The sequence below is a fragment of the Theobroma cacao genome, chromosome 6 (genome assembly GCF_053813885.1).
Source record: "Theobroma cacao isolate CCN51 chromosome 6, ASM5381388v1, whole genome shotgun sequence".
NCBI lineage: Eukaryota > Viridiplantae > Streptophyta > Magnoliopsida > Malvales > Malvaceae > Theobroma > Theobroma cacao.
Window position 1 is genome coordinate 31,619,302 of NC_142644.1, and position 12,499 is coordinate 31,631,800.

Below are 12,499 nucleotides of genomic sequence, written 5' to 3' on the forward strand. Positions count from 1 at the left end.
ATGCCTATCTATCTATAGGACTATGATCAGTAAATGAGTTCATGGTGGTGGCCTGGAATAGATGCTTGCTCAGCTCTTCACAAGCACAACCCTTTTGAAAACCAAATTAATTGAATTATATTTTCGAATTAATTGATTTAATTTATTAAAATGGAGTAATATTATTATGAGATAGAAGATCTAAGCATGGTCTCCTCTCCTTCCAAATCAGAATCAAATTGAAACTTAAAAAGGATTTCTTTGTTTTAATTTAAAGTTCTGTTTTTTAAGACAGACAAGATAGAAAGAGAATTTGTGTTTGCTCGTACTGGTGGACCGTGGTCGACACGTGCCATCGAAAGCTTGGGATAACATCAAATACAAGCATATCTACCGACAAAAGGAGAAACTTGAGATCGTATTGGACAATCCTACCACATCAATAACTTTGACTTTCATCTTTCCACACAAAGCTCGAATCTTGTTGGCTACTGAACACGTAAAACAACCTCTGGTGATTCACAGAATCAAAAACTCCCAAACAGACACGCCTTTGCTCGACCCCTCACTCCCTCCCTCCCCCGGGTAAAGTCACCGCCTTTGACCTACCAAACGATTCCAAAACTACTGTTCTCTTTCAAGCTCCGTAGAAAACCTAAAGTTTTTATTAATTTCTTAATAAAAATCCTTAATTTTATTATAAAACTATTGATTTGCGAATAAGCTCGCAGCATCAGGTATCGATTTTGGGGGATTGAATTTAGGCGGTTTGTGTATAAGAGCTGAGAAATTAAGCGATGTCGGAGAAGTTTTCGCCGACTCTCAGAATCGGAGATCTCAGCGATTTCATAGCTCCGTCTCAAGCCTGCGTTGTTTCTCTTAAAGGACTCAAAGCAACCCCTAACAAGCCTGAGCCTCAGGTACTTGTACTTTTGGCTTTACTTCGTTTTCTTTCCTCAATTATCAATCTTTTGTTTAGGACTTTTGCTAAATTTGATGCGAAATTAGATGCAAGAATTAGTTTTTGGTTTGTAATTTGGTATTTTGATATTAGTTTTAGCTGCCGCACAGAAGCTTTGTTCTACTAATTATCATATTACTTAACTGTAGAAGAGAATACATAAATTTATTTGCTTTGATTAATTTTTACTTTTTTTGAATTACTTTGGTGAAGGCGAGGGTTTCAACTGTTAAGAGTCAGCAAGCTGAACCAGTAAAAATTTCACTTAAGGACTGCTTGGCATGCAGGTAATATTTTCCTCTGTTTTTCACTCATGATTCTTGTCTTCTAAATTGCTTATGTTTTGCATTGGATGGAACTTTTGTGTATGTTTTAAGGCTACTTCTAGTTCGTGCCAATTACAATCAGAAATAATAGATGAATAGGAGCTACTAAAATGAGATAAAACAAAAAATGGTTGTTGAGTGCCTAATTTATGACTTTCCAATTGTTTTCTTGATAAGTGCTGCAAGTTTTTATCTATTGTTACTTACATCAAAGACATCTTTGTAAATTTTTTTTGCGATGGTGCAGCGGCTGCATAACCTCAGCAGAGACTGTAATGCTTGAGAAGCAAAGCTTAGATGAATTCCTTTCCAATATTAATAAAGGGAAGGCTGTTATTGTATCCCTCTCTCCTCAGTCAAGGGCCTCGCTTGCAGCTCACTTTGGCATCACTCCACTACAGGTATGAAAACATCAGAAACTGTATCCCTCCCATTTTCTTCTTGATTTTTTCCTTTTGGGTACATATGGTGGCCCACTATATTCATTGCTAGGTGAGAGAAAAATGCCCCTTTCGGTTTTGCTGCTCATAGGTGAGGAAACCAATCATTGAAGTGCACCAAGTGGGTGCCAAACCAAGTACAAGTCCAATCCTTTTAGAGCATGTGATTAATAAAAATCTAATGCATCATCTACTTTCATGTGCTGCCGCCTGTTAAACCAAAAAAGAAAAGTGTATAACCAAGTATCCAAGGGCTTTGATAGTGGCATTTCTACTCCCTGACATGCTCTTCTGTTAAAGAAACAAAAGCCAGAGAGGGTTAAATCAATCAATTTTCTCTTACCACACAAGTTTTCACACCCCTCTCAAACTTGTAATTCCTTTTGATTAAATCTGCCACAACCCAAAAGATTCCCCACATCTATGAATTATTTATAGTTTTTGTGTTTTCATTTCTATCGAAGTGCAAGAAAGGTCACCTAAATGTTATTTAAGTCATTAGTGCATGCTTCTAATTATGGAAGGTCTTTTCTTATATTCAGGTTTTCAAGAAACTCACAACTTTTTTAAAGTCCTTGGGAGTAAAGGCTGTATTTGACACTAGTTGTAGTAGAGACTTAGCACTGATTGAAACTTGTAATGAGTTCATTAGTCGATATAAACAAAGCCAAGCAGCTGATGACGCGAAAACTAAATCCTCACTTCCAATGCTCTCCTCAGCATGTCCAGGTATAGATCTGCCTGAAAAGTTTGGCAATCATTTAATAGCATCATTCTCTCCCTAAAACCCCAACATTCTAATGCACACGAATGTGCATTATGTATGGAAAAGATGACTATCGCAGGTATGACATAATAATATATAGGATTCTTGTGACCAAAAGTGTTGTTTCTGTGCATCTTTCTCTAATTGTAGGTTGGATATGCTATGCTGAAAAACAACTTGGATCCTATATCTTGCCATACATATCCTCAGTGAAGAGTCCTCAGCAATCAATGGGAGCTACTGTTAAGCATCATATATGTCAAACAATGGGTTTCAGGTACTGTCTGTTTGATGTTTTACACATCTAACTTGAGCTTCGTTTTGGTCATGATTGTGCTATGAATGAACATTTCTGCTAGGAGAGGCAACCTAACACTTGTAATCTATTCTGGTAATTGCTATTTGGCTTTTAAATTTCAGATGAATTGCATGAGTAGCAATTCTTTGAAAGTTTCATTCTTTAAGAAAACTTATAGTATCTTGTTAAGTTCAGTGGTTACGACTGAATTACAACATACTGTTTACCGCTACTAAGCTTCCCATCCTTCTAATGCCAGAAAAGAAACTAGAAAGGGAACAGAAATTTGATCATACTGCACACAACACACACACAGACACACACACACACACACATATCAGAAGGAAAATGGAATATAAATGTGTAGTGTTTGTTTGTATGTATGTGTATGATGAAGTCCTTTTCATAGCCTTTATTATACCTCCAAAATAATGAGAATGAGCAAAGGATTGTTAGAATTGCTATCTTTTGACAATTGTTGGTTATAGAGCCTATCTCCACCCTGTTTTTTCTTTTTTTCCTCTATTTAAGTGCAATTAAAAAGTAGGTTTTCATCTATAGGGTGACATCAGCAGGGCCAATCTCCACTTGGGATCTTATGAAAGCTTCTAGCTTTATATCTTTAAACTATTCAAATATTGAAGGAAATGGAGAATGCCAAAACTATATATTATCCTTAATGCTTGAATGTATATTATTCATTTTACTTGATAGGCCGGAGGAGGTTTACCATGTAACTGTGATGCCATGTTATGACAAGAAGCTTGAGGCTGCCAGGGAGGACTTTGTTTCTCAGGTGGGATCTGATGATGGAAGCCATGCAAATGAAGGTGTTTGTATCACAGAGGTTGACTCAGTCTTGACATCTGGAGAACTTTTAGATTTGATACAGGTGAAGTCAGGGTTTCACTTTATTTTAATTTCTATGTGCATTCTAATGTAACAGTTTTACATTGTTTATTTGATGGCTTTTTTTTAAAAGAAAATTTAGTTGGTTAATTTTTGCAGTTGAAAGAGGTTGATTTTAAAGCGTTGGAAGAGTCGCCTCTAGATAGAATGTAAGCACCACAATAATCCTCCTTAAAGCAACCCTAAACCCTACAAATGAAAAATATTGCTATCGTTCTACAGGTTGACAAATGTGGATGATGAAGGACATCTTTATGGGGTCTCTGGAGGCTCTGGAGGTTATGCGGAAACTGTTTTCCGATATGCTGCAAAAGTTCTCTTTGGAAGAGAAATTGATGGCCCACTGGACTTCAGAATTATAAGAAATCCTGATTTCCGAGAATTGACTCTAGAAGTAAGTTGTGCTTTTTAATTTGATAGTATTTTGTTAGCATTAAAGAAGTTCGAACATAAATAAAACATGTACTTGAACCTGAAGAGGGCCCGTTCTGTGATCTCAGTTTATAAGGGCTGCATTCTTGATGAATTAAATCATGGCTTTATTTATTATTTAACACATATGGTTGAAAAAATTCATGGCAGCAACTTCATCGCCACGTTGTTCTTCTACTCTAATATCCTGACAAGCTACAATGTAGGTGGAGGGTAGAACTGTGCTGAAATTTGCCCTATGTTATGGCTTCCAAAACCTGCAAAACATCGTCAGGAAAGTTAAAACACGGAAATGTGATTATCAATATGTGGAGGTCATGGCATGTCCTTCAGGTTTTTGTTTCCTTGTTTCCTTTTATTTTGGATATTGAATTGGTTTTGATACATTCAGTTGTAACTTATTATAAGATAATGGAAATCCAGGTTAGGCATAACAGTTAGGTATGGTTAATATATGTAGGTTGTTTGAATGGTGGAGGTCAAATCAAGCCAAAGCCAGGACAATCTCCAAAGGATTTAATCAAATCATTGGAAGCCATTTACATGGAAAATGTGAGTTTCTGTCTTGAGTAATACATTTATTCTCAAGAATGATTTGTGTCATCATTTGGAAACACCCATTTATAATGTTAAGCTGTATTAAGCAATTTTTTTTTTTGTCTCAGGAAATTCTGTAATTTTGAGCTGTTGGTTCTTTGAATCAAGTAGTGCCTATACCATTAGTATTTATGTACATGTTATCATCTTCCTTGAGCATATTACTGATTTGTGATATTCATCCTGTGATAAACCATGTGGTCAACCTTACATTTACAATTGGTTGGATTCAACTGTATTTAGGTTTTATGCACTTAATTTGGTATTCTTCTAATTTTGGGTTTGTATTGTTCCTCAACCTTAGTTGCTGTATTAGCATTGGTACATTTGTATTTGGTAGAGTAATGAACTCTCCATGGTTCACCTTGATTTGAATGTTTGTTGCGGATTAAATGGTCAATTCCATTCCTAATAGCACTTAGTAAATCTGATAATTCATCAAGCTAAATATTTCATTACAACAACAATTGAAGCATGAACTATGTTTGCAATGCTTTACTGCTAAAAGTGAACTGATTTCAAATGCTACATGAAGCCTAATGTTTGCATGCATATACACTCAAGCTCCCTTTTTAAAAATCTATTTGAATTCTTTAAGAGTTCTGCTTTAATTGATTCTTCTGTATGCCTTCTAGATTTTGGAAGCTGATCCTTTTAAGAACCCTCTGGTGAAACGCCTGTATGATGAGTGGCTTGAGCACCCCGGTTCAGAAAAAGCTAAAAGGCACATGCACACAGGATACCACCCTGTTGTAAAAAGTATCACAGCACAGTTGCACAATTGGTAAAGACTCTCTAGCATCTGGTCCTGTCCAACATGGGAACTTCCTTTTGTTGTCTCTCCATGAGTTTCATGTTCTCAGCCGTGGCACATTGCTGCCGGTCTTTTGCTCCTCTGAAAATTGCATTTGCAGGGAGGCCAATTTTGATAGAGTAAAGAGAGAATTTGTTTGAAGAAAATTGTTTTATCATCACATAGTTATCTTATGTAAATGCTCAGTACTGGACATTAGTTAGACCAAAAAGAAAGAATTAATTTATGCTCTTACTTTCCTTTTTCCCCCCTTGATAGTAGCCTCGGTTTATTTTTTTTTTTTGGTCCAAATGAAGTCCCCTTTGATATGTACATGTTTCTTCTTTTATTCAATTCAGAACATGCTATTCTTGTTTTCTGTATAATCAATCAGGTTTGGGGGCTGCCTCTACCGCTACAATGTTATTCACATGTAAGGATTCTTACTTAATGAAGGAAAGTGACAAAATTCATGTCTTTGCTTTAATTGGGTTGAGATTGATACTGTATATGTATCTTATCATTTATGAAGATCGTTGAACTGTGGGTCTCTAAAGATTTGCACGTTAACTCCTCGAGCAAGCAGCTTGGCAGGTAACCAAAATAGCAGGACGAGCTGCTTTATCAGTCAGAATAACTTGAGGCCTTGAATTGCCAAGGAATTATGAGCTTATTATGCTAAAAAGGTTAAGGGGAGGCATAGGTTAGAAAAATCTGTTCTGCTAAAAGAACAAAAATGGAAAGCAAATAATTAAGGAAAAAGCAAGCGTCCAACCACTGATTTTTTTTTCTTTAAAAGAAATCTTCATAAATGGAAGGAAAGAGGAAGAAAAAGGAAAAAATTCATTCATTTATTGGCAATGCTACTCACCAAAACTTGTATTCAAAGAGTCGGGGCAGTAACCGTCCCACGCTCCCTTGTAACCACGTACGTATAGAAAAGCAGGGACAGCAGTCCCACGTTTTCCCTATAAAACGACGGCTGTCAGCCCCCTCTTCTTCTTTCTTCTCTCTGTCTGACACAAACCTCGCTGCTTCAACCAACGCAAAACAACATCTAGAAATGGTGAGTCTCAGGTTTTTGTCTTCATTTATCTTCTGTTGTTTTCATGACAACGTTATTGAACTGATCAAATATCTTCTGTTCTCGGTTGGAATTGCCTTGTATTTGTTCTCTCTCTCTTTTCCTTGCGAAACAGTGTTTTTTTATTCTTTTTTTCCTTCGATTATTATTATCAACACGAATTCATGAGACGGTATTCGTGATTGATCCCACTGCATGTTGAGTTTTCCTGCTTCTAATCTAATCTGTCTTTGTTGATCCCATTAAATATTCTGTTGCATAATGCACACCAAAATCTTTTATCAAGGAAACCTTGGAAATATCGTGGCCTTTGAAAATGAATGATTTGTGACATTGCATTGGACAGACTACCTCAAAACGCGTTGCGGAAAGGAGGGTTGCAAGGTTTCAGAAGAACATCTCAAGGAGGGGATCCGTAGAAAGTTCAACCAAGAAGGCATATGGCTACCCCGTTGGCCCAATTCTGCTGGGTTTTTTTGTCTTTGTGGTAGTTGGATCATGTATGCTCTGTTTCTGCCTTTGCTTCATACTAGCACAGTATTTTGATAGCAACTCTTCATGTCATTGCTTGTTTTTGCTCTTTGCATTCTTCATTGCTCTGCAAAAAGGTTTCTGCGGCAGAAGATTGATCTGTTTGGGATTTTCGTGCCGGATACCATTTAGTTACACATTTTGCTTGAGGAAGTGATCATTTTTTTTTCTTTTTGGCAGCTCTTTTTCAGATAATCAGAATTGCTACTAGCAAAGGCAAAGGCATGGCTTGAGGAGCTGATGAAGAATAGGATGGGGGAGGTCCTTAAATCATGTAATGAGTTGTTAATTTGGCAAAGTAAAACAATGTCGTAGAAACTGATGTTAAGACATCTTGCTTGCTTTTAATAAATTCTGGCCTCAAGTTCTTGTATGGTTTTCTCATCTCTTGTATTCCTGAAGGCTTACAAGGTTTTCTATTCTATCTTTACAACTCAGATCATACGTAGGAGCTGCAATAGTTTGAACTTCGAATGCTTGATAAAACAGTTTATTCTATAAATTTTGAAACGAAAATTACATTACGACAACATTTCATTGACATTACATTGTAGCCCCAGAACCATAGCGCATCCTGAACATGGATTAACTTGACAAATATCTTCCCTTATTGATGCGCTTAAAGCATTCCATATACACCTGGGGCTAACAATTTTGACTCAAACCAAAACTATGATCCATAATCCGACACGACAAAAAGGAGGGGTAAAGGGGAAAAGGGAAAGGTGAAAAATTGTAAACGAGATGAAATGAATGCTCAACTGACTTGCTACCATGCAATTAGAAAGGTTTATGATGCATTTGCTTTCGGTATGAGCCTGTACTTTCATCTGATCTGCGATTGGTCCGGGCCATGGAGCTTCCTCTATTGGAATCCTGGTAGCAATCTGAACTCTTGGACAACTTCTTGCTGCGAGAACTGAATCCGAGCTCAGTGAACGTTTGTTTATTGTTCTTGGATAAGGATTCATTATGTGGTGAGTTAAAGCCTATCTCATCGAATTCCTACAAGATGTTCATTCAAGCAACTATTACTCATGTAGGGGATGCCTCCTGTAAAAGCACTAACTACTAATGGAGATGAACATCATTAAAAGTTTTAAGATTGTTTGTATACCTTGGACTTTGTCTTGGTATAATAAGGTGTTAAACAGGGATTTAAATCTTCGAGGAACAAGTCATCTGGACTACCAGGAGTTGTCGCATCGGCAGAACTGAATTCCTGAAAATGTTGTTCAATATATTAGTACCAGTAGAAGCACTGAAGTCAAGAGTAATGACCTCCTTGGGTCACATGGCTTTCCTATTTTCCAAGCTATCAAGACTAGAATGAAAAAGAAAATAAACTCAGTTTCAGCGGATAGCAACTTAAGAATGAAACCGGTCCTTGTACTAGTGACAGGATAGGCACTAACAGTATGATATCGTATCTAAATTCTTACCAAAGAATCAGAAGGCTCTTCTCGATCATATCTGGGTGTCCTGGGAGAGCTGCCATGCCGCTGGTGAAATGCCCTGGCAGAATACTTATCTGCCTTCACCTGTTCAATTGTATGTTAACATTAGGAATCCTTGTAATGGTTCTTACTTGATATGGATTATGATAGATATTGCTTAGTAAATTTTATTCCATACATCAAGCAAATTAAGCAAGCAGATAATACCAAATTCATTGCATTCTCTTACATAGAAGGTTAAGACTTTTATTTCAAGGAAAGTCTTAGCAGAAATCCATCCTTTTGAACAAAATTTTATAATAATAATCATTAATTTTAAACATATGTCCATAATTTGAATGCAGTGTTTGTTTGTGAGGATTACCTGAGCAAGATCCTGTGCAAGGCATTGGAGCTGTCCTGTGAGAGAAGTGACCTGTCTTTGGAGAGTTGGGATTAGCTGTTTGGCTTGTGTCAGCTCCGAACCTTGCTTCTCTACAATTTCTTGAAGTTGAGAATTCATGACATCTGGGAACAGTATTGCACTCTTCAATGACTTAATTTCTTCTCTCTGCTTCAAGCACAAATCTTTGAGCTTCTCAACCTGCAAATACCGTCTATATGAACATCTCAGGCGTTCAAAAACAATGGCGTCATTGCCTAGAATTCAACCTGGCAGATTTTGCATTTCCTAAAGATAATTAATTAATTAACTAACACAAAGTCAGGGGCGCAAGGGCTGATCATCACCTCTCTGTTCTTGTCTTGGAGCAGAAGTTTGAGCTCAGCAATCTCCATCTCCTGATCTTTGTTGGCACTCAAGAGCTCCCTCTCACTTCTCAAAACCATGGCCAACGTCCTGGTATTCCCTTTAACCTCTGTCAAGGCCTTCACCTCCTTTTTGTCGGCAGACCCTTTTCCGAACAGCTTCCTCTGCAACGCTGTGAAAGCAGCTCCCTTCCTTTCAGCCTTCTTGAGATCCTCAGCCAGGACATCGGACGGAATGACCAGCTGCCCCTGCCCAATCGTCTTGTTCGTGGATTTCTTGTCCATAAATCTCTTCACCATGCTCGTCAGATTGTTGTCAGCCTTGGTTTTGCTGCGGCTGCCCGGACCTACATCCAACGGCTTTGATTTCACGAGAGCTCGAGAGGAAGACGAGGAGGAAGAGGATTCTGGCCTCCGAGAAGAGGACTTGTTGAGCTCCATAGACGACGAGGGATCAGAGAAATGAGAGGAGGTGGAGGAGCGTGCATCGTACGACTTGTAGCGCGTGGCCATTTACACCAACACGAACAGCAACTCGGCTGCCTTTGCTCTGTTGAGATTGCGGAAGTGTTTTGTTTGGTTGAAACTGGTAAGTTCCAAGGTTGTAAGGACTCAGGAAAGGAAGAAGATTTTTGTTAGAGAATTTTTGAATTTTGATCTGTAATGAAGGCAAGTGCTGACGTGGGCTGCGTGGCGCTGTCTGAATTCAAATTCTTGATTGGCGTGATAGGCGCGGGCAGGGCCTTTATGGAACTCCTCTGCCTTGTTTTAAATTTTTGGCCTTAACTTAACGTTGATTTTTGCATTTTTATCTCATTTTAATCTCAGATTTTGATCTAAACAAATATTTAAAGATAAAAAGAGAATGATTAATTGAAAATAAGTCAAAAATTTCAATTTCTATGCTTTGTCTTGTCTTTCCCGATTTAATCATTTGATCTAATGTAAAAAAAATTTAAATGTTCTCCATAAATGAATTTCAAACACAATATTTATATCATTGAAATAATAATAGCACTAGTTTAAACAACGATAATTACATTTATTATAGCAAGACCTTGTTCCTATCTATTGGAGTTGTAATAAAAAGTATTGTCCAATTTAAATTATGTATGAAATTACCAATTAGGCTTATTAATTAAGACAAAAAGGCTTGTCTATTATATTTTAGTTGATTGGCAAAATGCTTATTGACATAAAATTGCCTTGGGGAAATTTTACAGAGTAATGGGGAACATATGAATGAGTGGAAACAAAATTCTACTAGTACTAGAAAGGTATAGTAAATCAAATCAGGAGTAACCAGACATTTCACTGGTGTGAGTGTTCTCTGTTTGCCTGAACGGTCGGGGTGGTAAGTACTCTAGCAGGATTTCCTACTGCTGTACTATGTGGTGGCACCTCCTTTAGAACTAGTGAACCTGCACCGATTTTAGCCCCTTCTCCGACTCTGATATTGCCCAGAATTTTGGTTCCCGCTCCTATCAGGACTCCATTACCGATTTTGGGATGCCTGTCTCCCAAAACTTTTCCTGTACCACCTAATGTGACATTGTGAAGAATGGTGACATGGTCCCCGATCACTGCCGTTTCTCCGATCACAATTCCGGTGGCATGATCGAGTACTATTCCCCGTCCAATCTTCGCCGCTGGGTGGATGTCTACTGCAAAAACCTCGGAAACCCGACTCTGTATTAGCAGCGCCAAGCTTAGCCTACCCTGCGACCACAGTTTGTGTGCCGCTCTATGAGCTTGGCAAGCTTGGAACCCCTTGAAGTGTAGGAAGCAGTGGACATAACTGATGCAAGCAGGGTCACGCTGTCTTGTAGCCTTTGTATCATCACTGATGGCTCTCTTGATCTCGTGATCCTGAGCAAAAGCTTCCAAGAAAACCTTGAAAACTGCATCCCTGGAAAGAGTCGAATTGCTCAGTTTCATCGCCAGGTGGTTCGCCAACGCAATTTCCAGAGAACTGTGTGACAGTACCAAAGAATAATAATAATTCAACAAGATAGGCTCCTGTTTTGCATCAGATTGAGCTTCCTCCCTAATTTTCACCCACAGATCGTCCTCGTCCTCGTCCTCGTCACAGGGACAGACTGTTGTATCCGGAATTTTCACGCTAACCCAGTTGATTGCTCTGCATGAAACAAGATTTGAGAAACTTGGTCCGCATACTTTGGCAAACCTGCAAAGGGAACAACAGGCTAGGCGTTCGCTGGATCTTAAGCGACACCACTTGTTGGCAGGTTCACCTTTCGGATTGTCGATGCATGCTGCCATTGACTTAGAGTAACTTTGAGAGACGGTGCTTGGCTGAGACTGTTGATCTTAATTAGTTAGCAATAAACTGCCGTGAGGAGAGTAACGATACTGCAAGGATTATATATATTAGCTGGAGCTCCATACATTATCGATTGGATGAAATGACAAGAAACTGCTTGGAAATGAGACGAAACAAATAAAGTAATGCAATGAGACCAAGGTGTGGAAAGAGTCGAGAGAACGATGACGTTTGGAATGACGATGGAGGACTCCTTGTATGGTCTAAAGGATTCAACATTGACGAATGAAAGGAAGCTGCTTGGGCCACAAGCCAAGAGCCAACACGAACAAATTAATCAATATGGAAAACGAAATTTCAAGCAGGGCCGCTTCCATCTTCTCTGTTAAGTGTTTTTTTATTTATTTATCCCCTTTTTTCATTTTTCATTATTGGACTTTGTCGGGCCCTCTATCTCTGTAGGAGAAACAACATGTCATGGGTCTTGAAGTTAAGTTTGAGTCCGAAACTGGCTCGTAATTAGAGTCATAGAGTTACACCTTTGCTTATGCTTTGACTTTGTGGTCAAGAACATGTGGACCGTTTTTTTATTATATTAGAATATAACATTGCATATATATATATATATATATACACATATATCATTTGAATGATTTGTTTTACTTTCATACTAGGTTTCATCCCTCCCTCCAATCCCTTCCACGATCAAATACAAGTTCAATAGCATGAAGAGCTGGACAATGAAAAAAAATGGAGATAATTTCAAATTAAATGATATAAAAAAGGTATAGATTATGCATTTATAGTAATGAATCTACACTCTTTTCATTTTTGCTTTTGATAACATATTATATGTCAAGTAGTTCAACAATCGTTAAAACGTTGTTAATATATA

The 12,499-nt window shown here is 38.0% G+C and overlaps 4 protein-coding genes across 4 annotated transcripts; 2 read left to right on the forward strand and 2 right to left on the reverse strand.

The window, feature by feature from the left end:
* The first annotated feature begins 517 nt into the window (after positions 1-517).
* NAR1 (ferredoxin hydrogenase) lies at positions 518-5,988 on the forward strand. The gene is made up of 11 exons (XM_018123867.2): positions 518-899; positions 1,154-1,227; positions 1,514-1,667; positions 2,249-2,435; positions 2,623-2,749; positions 3,485-3,662; positions 3,779-3,828; positions 3,902-4,073; positions 4,318-4,444; positions 4,572-4,663; positions 5,344-5,988. The coding sequence occupies exons 1-11, from the start codon at positions 777-779 to the stop codon at positions 5,494-5,496; spliced, it is 1,437 nt and encodes a 478-aa protein (XP_017979356.2). The 5' UTR covers positions 518-776; the 3' UTR covers positions 5,497-5,988.
* A 76-nt stretch (positions 5,989-6,064) lies between these two features.
* On the forward strand, positions 6,065-7,489 carry LOC108662381 (uncharacterized). The gene is made up of 3 exons (XM_018122616.2): positions 6,065-6,567; positions 6,932-7,085; positions 7,297-7,489. Exons 1-3 carry the CDS (start codon positions 6,313-6,315, stop codon positions 7,347-7,349), a joined length of 462 nt encoding a protein of 153 aa, XP_017978105.2. The 5' UTR covers positions 6,065-6,312; the 3' UTR covers positions 7,350-7,489.
* A 104-nt stretch (positions 7,490-7,593) lies between these two features.
* Positions 7,594-9,980, reverse strand: LOC18597311 (structural maintenance of chromosomes protein). Its single transcript, XM_007026255.3, has 5 exons — positions 9,303-9,980; positions 8,938-9,156; positions 8,559-8,657; positions 8,234-8,338; positions 7,594-8,121 (listed from the first exon to the last, which is right to left on the reverse strand). Exons 1-5 carry the CDS (start codon positions 9,831-9,833, stop codon positions 7,897-7,899), a joined length of 1,179 nt encoding a protein of 392 aa, XP_007026317.3. The 5' UTR covers positions 9,834-9,980; the 3' UTR covers positions 7,594-7,896.
* A 515-nt stretch (positions 9,981-10,495) lies between these two features.
* LOC18597312 (serine acetyltransferase 1, chloroplastic-like) lies at positions 10,496-11,720 on the reverse strand. The gene has a single exon (XM_007026257.3). It carries the CDS (start codon positions 11,601-11,603, stop codon positions 10,632-10,634), a length of 972 nt encoding a protein of 323 aa, XP_007026319.3. The 5' UTR covers positions 11,604-11,720; the 3' UTR covers positions 10,496-10,631.
* Between the last annotated feature and the right edge of the window lie 779 nt (positions 11,721-12,499).

Excerpts from the sequence above, each read along its gene's own strand:
- LOC18597311 (XM_007026255.3), bottom strand. The coding sequence starts at position 9,833 with ATGGCCACGCGCTACAAGTCGTACGATGCACGCTCCTCCACCTCCTCT. Across the intron at positions 9,157-9,302 it reads TCCAAGACAAGAACAGAGAG|GTTGAGAAGCTCAAAGATTT; the intron begins GTGATGATCAGC and ends CGGTATTTGCAG. Across the intron at positions 8,658-8,937 it reads TTGCACAGGATCTTGCTCAG|GTGAAGGCAGATAAGTATTC; the intron begins GTAATCCTCACA and ends ACAATTGAACAG.
- NAR1 (XM_018123867.2), top strand. The coding sequence starts at position 777 with ATGTCGGAGAAGTTTTCGCCGACTCTCAGAATCGGAGATCTCAGCGAT. Across the intron at positions 2,750-3,484 it reads TGTCAAACAATGGGTTTCAG|GCCGGAGGAGGTTTACCATG; the intron begins GTACTGTCTGTT and ends TTTACTTGATAG. Across the intron at positions 3,829-3,901 it reads GAGTCGCCTCTAGATAGAAT|GTTGACAAATGTGGATGATG; the intron begins GTAAGCACCACA and ends ATCGTTCTACAG.
- LOC108662381 (XM_018122616.2), top strand. The coding sequence starts at position 6,313 with ATGGAAGGAAAGAGGAAGAAAAAGGAAAAAATTCATTCATTTATTGGC. Across the intron at positions 6,568-6,931 it reads CAAAACAACATCTAGAAATG|ACTACCTCAAAACGCGTTGC; the intron begins GTGAGTCTCAGG and ends TGCATTGGACAG. Across the intron at positions 7,086-7,296 it reads CTTTGTGGTAGTTGGATCAT|CTCTTTTTCAGATAATCAGA; the intron begins GTATGCTCTGTT and ends TCTTTTTGGCAG.
- LOC18597312 (XM_007026257.3), bottom strand. The coding sequence starts at position 11,603 with ATGGCAGCATGCATCGACAATCCGAAAGGTGAACCTGCCAACAAGTGG.